This window comes from Pseudorasbora parva, chromosome 7, assembly GCF_024679245.1.
Source record: "Pseudorasbora parva isolate DD20220531a chromosome 7, ASM2467924v1, whole genome shotgun sequence".
Classification (NCBI taxonomy): domain Eukaryota; kingdom Metazoa; phylum Chordata; class Actinopteri; order Cypriniformes; family Gobionidae; genus Pseudorasbora; species Pseudorasbora parva.
In genome coordinates this window covers 24,790,469-24,802,626 of record NC_090178.1, presented here as the reverse complement: position 1 = coordinate 24,802,626, position 12,158 = coordinate 24,790,469, and the positions used below count along the sequence as shown (strand labels likewise).

At 36.2% G+C, this 12,158-nt stretch overlaps 1 protein-coding gene across 1 annotated transcript in view; it reads left to right on the top strand.

The window, feature by feature from the left end:
- Positions 1–368: 368 nt before the first annotated feature.
- Positions 369–12,158, top strand: part of LOC137083913 (meprin A subunit beta-like) — a 30,801-nt gene continuing 19,011 nt past the window's right edge. Inside the window, exons 1-13 of the mRNA XM_067449852.1 lie at positions 369–464; positions 626–693; positions 814–832; positions 1,058–1,099; positions 1,717–1,748; positions 1,854–1,932; positions 2,023–2,140; positions 3,173–3,351; positions 9,718–9,727; positions 10,643–10,851; positions 11,045–11,200; positions 11,366–11,590; positions 11,682–12,113. Coding sequence (XP_067305953.1) covers positions 631–693; positions 814–832; positions 1,058–1,099; positions 1,717–1,748; positions 1,854–1,932; positions 2,023–2,140; positions 3,173–3,351; positions 9,718–9,727; positions 10,643–10,851; positions 11,045–11,200; positions 11,366–11,590; positions 11,682–12,113 — 1,564 coding nt within the window. The 5' untranslated portion in view covers positions 369–464; positions 626–630. The remainder of the gene's footprint in view (positions 465–625; positions 694–813; positions 833–1,057; positions 1,100–1,716; positions 1,749–1,853; positions 1,933–2,022; positions 2,141–3,172; positions 3,352–9,717; positions 9,728–10,642; positions 10,852–11,044; positions 11,201–11,365; positions 11,591–11,681; positions 12,114–12,158) is intronic.

Below are 12,158 nucleotides of genomic sequence, written 5' to 3'. Positions count from 1 at the left end.
AAAAGTTCCTGGTACAAATTGTTCCGGGTAATTTTGGTGGAAACGGGGCTTAATTTGCCTAATCTTCTCGGAACTTTATCGCGGTCGAAACGCAGACAGCTGCAGGTCTGGGGGGGGAGAAAAGTTCCTGTAAAAAAGTTCCTGGTACAAATTGTTCCGGGTAATTTTGGTGGAAACGGGGCTTAATTTGCCTAATCTTCTCGGAACTTTATCGCGGTCGAAACGCAGACAGCTGCAGGTCTGGGGGGGAGAAAAGTTCCTGTAAAAAAGTTCCTGGTACAAATTGTTCCGGGTAATTTTGGTGGAAACAGGGCTTATGTGTGTCATTGTTTCCAATGGAAATTCAGTACAAGGAAGTTGGAAAAAGTTGCATATTTAAATAACTTCAGGGACTCACTTGTTATTACAAGCTCCGTGGTCAAACTGTTTTATGTTTTAACCTTATCTGTTAATGACTTAACCTGGTATGTATCCTCCTTTTATTTTTTTAATCACATATTCATTGACTCATGATCTTAAATGTAATTGAGATTTACACAACATTATTAAATACTTGTGCATCCATTGTATTTTGCTTGCAAATGATAAAACCTCAATTATAAAATGTGATCGTTATGATTCCCAGTAAAAATGCAGTTAAGTGCTTTTCTTCTGCTGATTTTGGATTTGGCTCTTTGTCTTGCATCACCAATGGTAAGTTGGAAAGTAGATGGCTTATGTAATAATACATGCATTTATGCATTAGGTGATTGATATATATATATATATAAAATCTTAATGTATGAATATTGTTTCTATATGTCGTGTTCTCAGCCATCACATGATATAAATGGTAAGTTCAGCTCAGTCACTGATATAAATCTGTTATTATAATGTTGATGTTTTTCTAATCTCTCAATTGTGCCATGTAAAAGATCCTGTTTTCATTACTGTCTGAAGTTTTGATTGCTCTTTTGCTCATTTAAATTTCAGATCGTTTCACTAAAAATATAATTTTCTATATTCCAACTTCCCCTCTCTGTCTTCTTTTATTTTCTTCATTATATTTTCCTCAAAGGAACTACTGAGAAATGGAAGGACATTCCAGATATAAACAAAGGTAAAACTACTAGCCTATATTATCTCAAGAACTCAAGTAGATTTACATAACAGGCAAAAAAGGGTAAGGTAGGGTTGCCAACTGTCCTATATTGAAGAAGAAGAAAAAAACATGCAATTTACCTGACGGAATAATATGATGATGTGATACTCGAGAAACATTTATTATTTTTTCTATATTGAAAGGTAAAATATTTTTTGTTGTTGTTATTCCAGGATACTTTGATGAATAGAAAGATTTATTTCAGATTTATCTGAAATAGAAAGCTTTTGCAACATTATAAACGCCTTCACTGCCACTTTTGATAAATGTAATGCATCTTACTGAGTAAAAGTATTAATGTCTTAATATTTTCACCAAAAAATAATTAAATAATAATCCCTTATTTTCCTATAAAAAAAACAATTGTTCCTTATTTTCCTTTTCTGACCTTGACAACCCACGTTCATAAATCATAACTTTACTCCGACTTTTTATTAACAGTAAATTGAACACTATTTACTGTAAACTGAACACTAAACTGAAAGCATATGTACTGTAAACTGAACACTAAACTGAAAGTAACCATATGTACTGTAAACTGAACACAAGCATATTTACTTTATACTGAATGCCAGGTTTAAATCTCAGAGAAGGAGACATCATGATGGTGAGTTCTGTTCAAAGAAATTCTACAAGTATATTGAACATTGGATAATTCAGAAATCAGTCAATATAATATTTATCAGGATACTTAAATCATTCTGCTTTAAAGCCTAATCAAAGGAGTGCCATTCTTGGGAACCAGTACCGGTGGGATATTCCCGTCCCGTATACGCTAAGTGTGAATCTCAGTAAGAAAACATTGATTTCTAAATCAACTTATGAATAAGAAATACTTTTATTTTATTTTTTTGATCCATTATGCATTTTTCATTGTGTAGGTATGAACTACAGAGGAGTCATTTTGAGAGCCTTTGAGCAGTTCAGACTGAAATCATGTATTGACTTTAAGCCCAGAGCAGCAGAAGAATTTTACATCTCTGTGGAGAGTCGTGAAGGGTATAGTATGGTCCCAGTTATTAACAGTATTAGTAATATATTATATTTTATGCTATTCTCTGATACAGCCTAAACAATGCTATACTGAATTTATATTATACGTATGAAAACTTTTATGAGTTAATAAATTCTTTTAACCCCTTAACTGTCACCGTCCCGTATACGGGACACCTACGTTTACTTCATTATATTTCACTTAAATCCTAATGTAATCATGACAAACTATATATTGTTGGAAAGGTCTAACACTCCTGAAGAGATGTGTGTCCATTGTTTTATGATAAAAATTACATGATAACAGTAAAATAGTCATTTATGACGAGAGTGCCCCTCAAAAAAAAAATCTACATCATAACAGCAGTTGTAACCTTTAACTACTTTATAATGAAAATCTTTTCTTATCTTGACAAAACACATAATTTCTTGACAAAACACATATCATTTGAAAGGTCTGAGTCTCAATGTTCCATATTTGGTGACTGTTTTTTGATGGAAGTGATATTTGGACAGAAATTTACAGGAAAATACATCAAATAAACAATCAATAGAAATTGAATGACACCCGGTGGCTATTTTTGGTATAGACAAAATTTAAACAAAATTTCATGGGGACTTCAATTTTTGTGATATCAACTTCAAATTTGGAACACAATTTAGTTAGACATATGGCTTTGATTTCATAGTAATTTTAGAATAAAACATTTTTTGTAAAATATTTATTTTATATAAAATAAATAATATTTTGTACTTTATTTTTCATTTTCAATAAATTTAAACTTCCATAACTTTTCTATAATTTTATATTTTGAAATGCTTTCACTTCAGCAATACTCTGCCGATTGTCATCTTTAAACCAAGACCAAACTTAAGTCTATATTCCAAAGCATTCATGAATTACAGCCCTTTAAGTTTGGATAGTGCATTTTCATGACTATTCTCAAAGGGGGGGGGGGGGGGGCGACAGTAAATATTAATATCAAAATAGTAATGCACCTGCTACAGGAATGTGCTGTTATCTTTCTTATTTTGCAGGTGTTGGTCATACATTGGCCGCTCATCTCCTGGAGGTCAGCCTCTTTCCATTGGAAATGGCTGTGGAATAAAAGGCATTGTTGAGCACGAGTTTCTCCATGCACTTGGATTTTTGCATGAGCAGTCAAGATATGACAGAGATGATTATGTGACAATCAACTTTCAAAACATCATAAAAGGTGGCCTTGTATTTGTATAATTTTTTATTTTTTTTAAGTTTATTTGGTTTTAAGGAAAAGAGTGAAACAGTTATATATTATAAAGACATACACTGACATACTGTGCTCCGAGCGGGATTCGAACCGGCGTTACCCTGTGCGGGGGCGGACAAGTTAACAGGAACGCTAACGACAGCCTTCTCTAATCTCGGTTGATAGCGCGCTTCTTGAGGTCAGGGGCAAGTGTATTTATACATAGAAACCAATGTGAATACATCAAGATTTAAACTCAGAGACAAAAAATTATCTATGCATGACCTGTAATTTTTTCCGAATCTTAATATGAGGAGGGCGCTCTCACAGAAAGTCCAAAAGTGGATTCGTAATACCCTGTCAAGCTGGAGCTGCAGCTGAAGGAAAACAATCGTTATGATGATGAAACGTGACGACGACAATCAGACGATTGCGACAATATATGCTTTATGTGTGTTTTTTAAGTCATCTCAATGTAGGCTATTTATTGACAATAAATATGAATAATGCAGCTTTTTTAATGTTTAGTATTCTGCTCACCACGGCTGCATTTATGTAATCGAAAATAGTTAAAACAGTAATATTTTGAACATTATTACACATTAAAACCGCTTTTTTTCCTATGAGAATATATAGTAATTTATTCCTGTGATCAAAGCTGAATTTATCATCATTACTCCAGTCTTCAGTGTCACATGATCCTTCACTATCATTCTCATATGAAGATTTCATAATCAAGAAACATTTATGATTATTATCTGTGTTGAAAACAGTTCCCAAAATGTTGTGGAAACCATGATAGCCTACATGTTATTTTTTAGGATTCTTTAATGAATAGAAAGTTCAATGGACAGCATTTATTTGCATTTATTAAATAAATTATCTAATTTGTAATATTAAAAATATCACTTGTGATCAATTTAATGCATGTCTGATCAATAAAAGTATTAATTTCTCTCTTTTTTAATTTTACCACAAATGTTTAGAAAATTAAGCATCACCATGAGCAGCACAACTGATAATAATCCTAAATGTGTGTTGATCATCAGTTCCTCATATGGGAATGATTAGTGAAGGATCATGTGACACTGAAGACTGGAGTAATGATGATAAATTCAGCTTTGATCACAGGAATAAATTACATTTTACTATATATTCACATAGAGAACAGATGAGTTACATCAGAATATATATATATTTTTTTACATTGCATAAAATCTATGGAGTCTTAACGCAGAAGTGTTTGTAGTATATAAACCAATCATAAAATTGGCAAAAAAAATAGGAGAATAGGAGAATAATATTATAGATATTAATTATTGGTTATTTTTCAGCAGTGTATTTGATATCTTGCCCAATTAAAAGCAAGAGATGCGATAAATTATATTGGTCCAAAAAAAAAAAAAAAATGGTATTATGACATTTCTGTCCCCCTCACTTCTGAAAAGATGGCTACACCCCTGCACTTTACAATAAGGTTCATTAGTTAACATGAACTAATAATGAACTGCACTTATAAAGCATTTATTTATCTTTGTTAATATTAATTTGACCAAATCTTGGTAACATTAGCTAATGCACATATGACCTAACATGAACAAACCATGAACAGATGGAGTTTTGTTAACTAAATGTTAACAAAGATAAACTAATGCTGAACAGAGGTGTTGTTCATGGTAACTATGTGTTAACTAATGCATTAACTAATGAAAAATGGTAGTGTTACCAAAAAAACAAAACAAAAAAGTTTCACTTTACAATAAGGTTTCATTAGTTAACATTAGTTAATGTATTAAGTAAACTAACCATGAGTAGTAAATTTGTTACTAGATTTGTTCATCTTTGTTAATGTTAGTTCATAAAAATACAGCTGTTCATGGTTTGTTCATATTAGTTCACAGTGCATTCATTAATGTTAACAAGATTTTAATAATATATTAGGAAATGTTGAAATGAACATTAACAAAGATAAAGAAATGCTTCATAAGTGCAGTTCATTATTAGTTTGTTAACTAATGAACCTTAATGTAAAGTGCTGCCAAAAAAAAAAAAAAAAGAAAGTTTGTCCATTGTTAATGGGTAACGGTCAGGTGTAGTGTAGCAGAGATGAGGAGATCCAGGACTTCCAAACACAACAGGCTTTATTCAACAAACAATATGAACAGGCCACGAAACAAGACTGACATAATAATGAAGGACAAGGAGTGCAGGGGGGGGGGGGGGATGGGTTGGGAAGGCATGTCCACGGACGTTGCTGTTCCAGACTTGATAATAGCATGCAATTTTCTTACTCAAACCATTGTCACCTGTTGCTGCTTCACGCTGCCCATAACTGCTTGTCTATGATTTATAATCCTCTGTAATAATTCGTAATAATAGCATATTAATAGCGATAGGGAGCTAGCAAAGATCCAGTGTTTATCTGTATTTGCACTCGTCAAATTATTACATTTCCAACGCGTTTACGCTTCGTTGAGTAATGTAGCCAATCACAGACATTTTTGTAGATATCTACAACAGAGTTGGCCAATCACAGGTGTTGAATTTGGAATCCACTCACCGCTCGACTGTTTGTCCAGGAGTTAGTTAACACGCGCATCTTTGTAAGTGCAGACATTGTGAAAATAAGATTAATTGTATACTAGCTTCACTGATTAATATAACTTAAGATTGCGCTTATTGAATGAGTGACAGCTTTTAGTGATTATAAAGTATATTATTACTACATACACACTTCAATACAGTCACTGACCCATGCATATAACGTTACATGTGGGATTCACTCGAAAAATGTGAATGAGTTAAATCAGTTGAAATCAGGCTCATAAAAATGTAAGGAAAACACAATTCCTGGGGGCATGTCATTATTCATGGATCACTGAATCTTTGATAAGCTGTAAGGAACACTATCGACCCCAACATTTAGTTTAAACATATGATTGTTTGCTCTGTACTCACGGTTTCCTATTAATTCCTGTCACACAGCGGCTCTTCTCCCACTCAGCCCCGGCTGAGGGGGCGTGTTCCAGCGGGAAAGTGACGTCAGTGCATTCCCTCTATGCATTCCCTCTATAGAGGGAATGCACGTGACGTCACCATCAGCTGGAGTGACTGTGATTACACTCTACTGAGTGGCAAAAAGACTGACAGGCAGCACTGGTTTACAGCGTGAATGTAGCGAAAACACACAAAACCAGGCCCTGCGCCAAATGGGGGGTAGGGGGAAGCTTGTCCATGGACCCAATGGACATCGCTGTTCCGAGCTTGAGACGGACTTGATCGGACGTGTAATTTTCTCACTCAAACCACAGCCAGCCTGCTGCTTCTTCTGCTTTTAGAGGGAAAATCTGCCCATAACTGCTTGTCTAGGATATGTAATCCTCCGTAAGAATTCGTAATAATAGCATTATCAGCAAAAAAGAGCTAGCAAATGATCCAGTGTGTATCTGTATTTGCACTTGTCAAATGATCACATTTCCAGCATGTTTTCGCTTCGGTGAGTAATGTAGCCAATCACAGACAGGTTTGTAGATATCTACAACTGGATTGGCCAATCACATGAGTTGAACTTAAAATCCACTCACTGCTCGAGTGTTTTTCCAGGCGCTGAGTTCAGTTAACACGCGCGTCTCTGTAAGTGCAGACATTGTGAAAATAAGAGATTCGTTGTATACCAGCTTCACTGCAGAACTTTGTGAGATTGCGTTTATATAATGAGTGACAACTTTTAGTGATTATAAAGGGAGCGCACTTTGCACGGTGTCTGGGCAATATAATTATTATTTATTTTGTATTAAAGTTGCCATAGAATGAGTTGAAACAATATGTTAAATTGTTCTCTGATATCTACATAGAGGGTATGTGGCTTATTTAAGGGCAAAAATTGTCCAGATACAGTTTTACAGGTACATTTACAACCCTATAACTTGTCCCTAGGATGTAATGCTCTGTTTTTGCCTTATTTGGAAGGGTCATGAATATTAATGTTGAGCTCTGCTCTGATTGGCTTATTTCAGCAGCTCACAGCACACTGCAGTTCAGTTGTTCAGCGAAGCGGCTCGTGAGTCCTGACAGAACACAGACCGACTGAATGACACTTTGAGCAGAACATCTCAAATGGAGATTGCTAAAATGCAGCCTACTTGTTTATTGGTGTTTTCAGATCATCCGCGCGCGAGTAAAAAGAGCTTGCGTACTTGTGGCTGCCAGATGACAGTAATTTAAATCCCCCAAACACATGTAGTATAATGATTAACAAATATTGTAACAAATGTATTGTTCATGGTTAGTTCATGTGAGTTACTACATGAACTAATAGTGACAAATGAGACCTTATTGTAAAGTGTTACCTATATTGTTAATGGCTAATATTTAGGCGACTGATATTATCAGATTCCACCGGTGTTTTACCTAAACATATCCAATCTGGCAACCATATATATGTGCGCTCTCCCTCGTGCACGGATGATCTGAAAACACCAATAAACAAGTAAGCTGCATTTCAGCAATCTCTATTTGAGATGTTCTGCTTAAAGTGTGTCATTCAGCCTACATTTTACACTGTCTTTTTTCGTCAACGATATTGCGTGTTTAAATAAAGTTAGTCACAATGTAGGCTACGCAGTGACTGTGATGCTGAAATACAAGCATGCAAAAACATAGGCCTACTTCAGTTCTCAAAAATATAAATATATACCTCATATTTTTATAAAATGAATAGCCTTGTCAAATGACTGTTGTTTTAAAGTATATGATGGAAAAGGTGACGTTTGAAGGATCAAGTGAACGATCTGTAAACAACGTATATGGTTGTATTTTGTAATACAAAATAATATTATCTGTCATTAGAGTCAATGTACCATACAAAACACACTATTTAGTTTTGTATGGTACATTGAAGTTTCCTATTGTTACTGTACTAGCATCTTGTGTTATCTAGACAATGCGGTCTCTCTAAGAAACTTTCAATTTAATCAGAAATTGTTTAAACAGCTAAGTCAATAAGTGGATAAATTACTACTTACTGCTTGCAGGAATACAGTTGGCCCTTTCTTCAGTTTAAGACGCTGAGCGAAGCTTGCTTAAAATGGGCCTAACAAACGAATGATCTTTAAATAAATTGTTGTGGTATCCGATTATAATGAACCTCAACCATGACTGTTGACATATGAAAAGTCCTCACGTCTCCTGCACAGCCGGGAACATGACATTTGTTGACATTACTTTTTTTTCCGTGGTGTTTTTCATTCACGAGATTTACATAAGAAGTAGGAGGCAATGGTGTTTGAGACTCACAGTATGTGATGTCCATGTACTGAACTCTTATTATTTCACTATGGCAAGGTTAATTCAATTTTTCATTCTATGGCACCTTTAATAGGTCTATAATTTATTCAGAATTTGAATAAAACTTTTGTTTTCCATTCATCACAAGCGGCCACATACACGCTTCAATACACTGACCCATCCACACATACTTGCAGGATTCACTTGAAAAATGTGATGACTGACAGTTATAAATAATCATGTCGAAATCAGGCTCATAAAAATACCAGGAAAACACAATTCCTGGCTGCTTGCATTATCCATGGATGTTGTGTGTAATCTGTGATAAGTTGTAAGGACCACCATATCGAGCCCAAACTTTAGTTTAAACTGATAATCGTTTGCTCAACTCATGTTTTCCTCTATTAACTCCTGTCACACAGTAGCTCTTCTGCCACTCAGCCCCGGCTGAGGGGGCGTTCTGGCGGGAAAGTGACGTCGATGCATTCCCTCTATAAAGGCGTGCAGATGACGAGAACCAGGTGCAGGCGTGGATAGCGGGAGAGATAACGAGGAAGTGCAATCAGGTGCGGGACAGGGAGGATCAAGGGAAATGGAGTCCGGGAACAGGCGTGACATAATGCTAGTTCATATTACTTTATTGTTTTAGTATTATTTCACACTTTACTTTAATAGACTATATAAAATGGCATTTGTAGAAATTTACATAAACCAAAATTTAAAAAGGCTTTAAAAGTAAGTTAGTTAATGCTAACTATTGTGTATACACAATAGTTAGCATTAACTAACATACTTTTAAAGCCTTTTAAAGCCTTTTGTAGCCATTTACACTATCATATATGATAGTGTAAATGGCTACACAACATAATTAAAGTGCCCCAGGCATTAAACATGCAATGCTTCCATGGAGAGGAAATCATGAAGCCTGACATGCCAGGCCCACATCAAGATGTTTGGTCTGGAAACTCACCATTGACAGGGCTCAATCCGAGGGGCGGGATAAACGGTTGTCTTTCAAACTCCCTCTGCACGGCGTGCACGCAACTGTATAGCGCTACAACCAACCAGAGCAACGAAGGTGAAGCAGAGCCGTATCCGGTCGGCAAATCTCAGAACACATCTTCCCTTTTTAAGAATGACTTCAGTGCCGTTCTTTGTTCTTTTCTCAGCGTTAAGCCTTACTCCAAGTCTTCCAGATTCGCGGTCAAAGCTGATTCGAAAGACCGCCGTTCGCCAGTGTTTACCTGTAACACGCAAGCGCAACTTGGCCGTCATTATGTTATGCCCCGCCCACAGACTTTATACACAATGTGATTGGCCCGACCAGAGTTTGGCGTTTACAGCTCAGAAGTGTTTTGAGAGTTGCTAGATGACACTCGCGGCAGATTAGATTTGCTGCCGCTAGGGTGCGTCTAGATTTCTAGGCTAGAAATCATGCACTTTTCCAGCTAATCCTAAACTAACTTTCTTTTTCAAATAGAAAGAAAAGGCCTCTTTATTCTCTTTCTACAGAACATTTTACTTATGATGATTCTGAAAGTAAACACCGATGTCTATTGTTGCAATAGTATCGTACGCAACTTTAATGTGTCTCCATTGATATATAAACCACGTTCTCTTATTTCAGTGTTGGTAATGTTGTAGTTACTTTAGAAATTTGCTTCGTATATTCAGTTAAACGACACTAGGTTACATTTCATGTTTCATTCATCAGAACTGTACGAATGCATTTTAGACAAATGTATTTGCTCCGTCCATCCAATAAATGTGCATCCTTGAATAAGCGGGGTTGTATTTCAAATGCTCAGGTATGACCCATTTACGAAATTAAGGATTCACGATTCAAAATACATGTTTCAAGATCAATGCATCAAGAAAATGAGTGAATCGTTACACCCTTACATTTAACTAATCAGCATACACTTAAATTAGCCATTCCTTATGAACAATCACCTTAATAACCCATTTAGTCTTTATTTTCAGGCTTTGAGAGTAATTTTGATAAATACGGCAAGAACCTGATCACCATCCAAGGCACCCCATATGACTATTACTCTGTGATGCATTATGATAAAAATGCCTTCAGTAACGGTAACGGATCCACGATCATCACCAAGCGTCCAGAGTTCCAAGATGTGATTGGTCAACGCCTGGACATCAGTGAATATGATGCGATTGAGCTCAACAAACTCTATAAATGCAGTGAGTACTTACATTGTTTTCATTTGTGCTTTTATAGATGTTATAGTTTATGTGGATTATGTTGCAGTTTGTGTTTGTTAAATATTTCAGTAGGACTTCAAGTCTGATGTAAGAGAGACCAGGAAAAACCTGTTATGAATGGAAAGTTTTAAGGAATTGCTTTTGCATCAGTGTTTGCCTGTTTGCATTACAGATTCCTCCATCTCTTTCCTTGACCACTGCAGTTTTGATGATGAATCTCTGTGTGAGATGAGCATCTGTTCTGCTGCTGATTATAGCTGGCAGAGAGTGAAGTCAGTAAGAGGTGTCAGTGTGACTGACCACACATACTTGAGCAAAGAACAGAATGGTGAGATCTGTTACAGTCAGTCAGTCAATGGATAGTGTCTGTTTTGACATCACAGGAAGTGATTTATACTAATTACACAAAAGGAAATGCTTCACTTCCATCCACAGTTGCAGTCACTGTATCACCCAGTTTCACACAACTATTCACCTGTTTTCATGCCTGCAGGGACGTCTTTTTTCATGCACTTCAGCACTGAGGGCAGAAACAAGGGTGACACAGCCAGAATGGAGAGCAGGACAATGACCCCTAAAAGAGACTGCAAAGTCCAGTGCCTGCAGTTCTACTACTATCACAGTGGTAATGAGTCTGACCAGCTCAACATCTGGATCCGAGAATACCAGAGTGATACAGACACCAGAGGAACTCTCAGACTAATGGATCAGATCACAGGTTTAACTCTATTAACTCAGGTTTAACTCTGCAGGCCTATGTTTTTTAAATTGTCCTAAAAAATTTAATTATACAGTTTAATTTCTTGCAGAGCTCCCTGGTAATTACTGGAAACTGCATCATGTGCCACTGAATGCAAATAAAACCTTCCAAGTTGTATTTGAAGGCCGTAAAGGAGCTGGAAACTCCAGTGGAGGCTTCTCAGTGGACGATATTAATATTTCAGAGACTGAGTGTCCCCACACATGGCAGATAAGGAACTTTTCAACAGAGAAATCTTCAACATATTACAGTCCATTGTATTACTCCAGTGATGGTTATCGCTTTCAGTCTTCATTAGAAGTGTATCAACATTTCCTTGTCATGTATGTTCGTCTGGTATCTGGTGAATATGATGACCAGTTGCAGTGGCCTTGTCCATGGAGACAAATAACGTTCCAGATGCTCGACCAGAATCCACACATACAGAAGCGCATGTCCTTAGAGCAAAGCATCACCACTGACCCTGCTTCGGTTTCTTCCAGTGAGAATCTGATTATTTTTCTTTCACACCTACACACACTTTTAT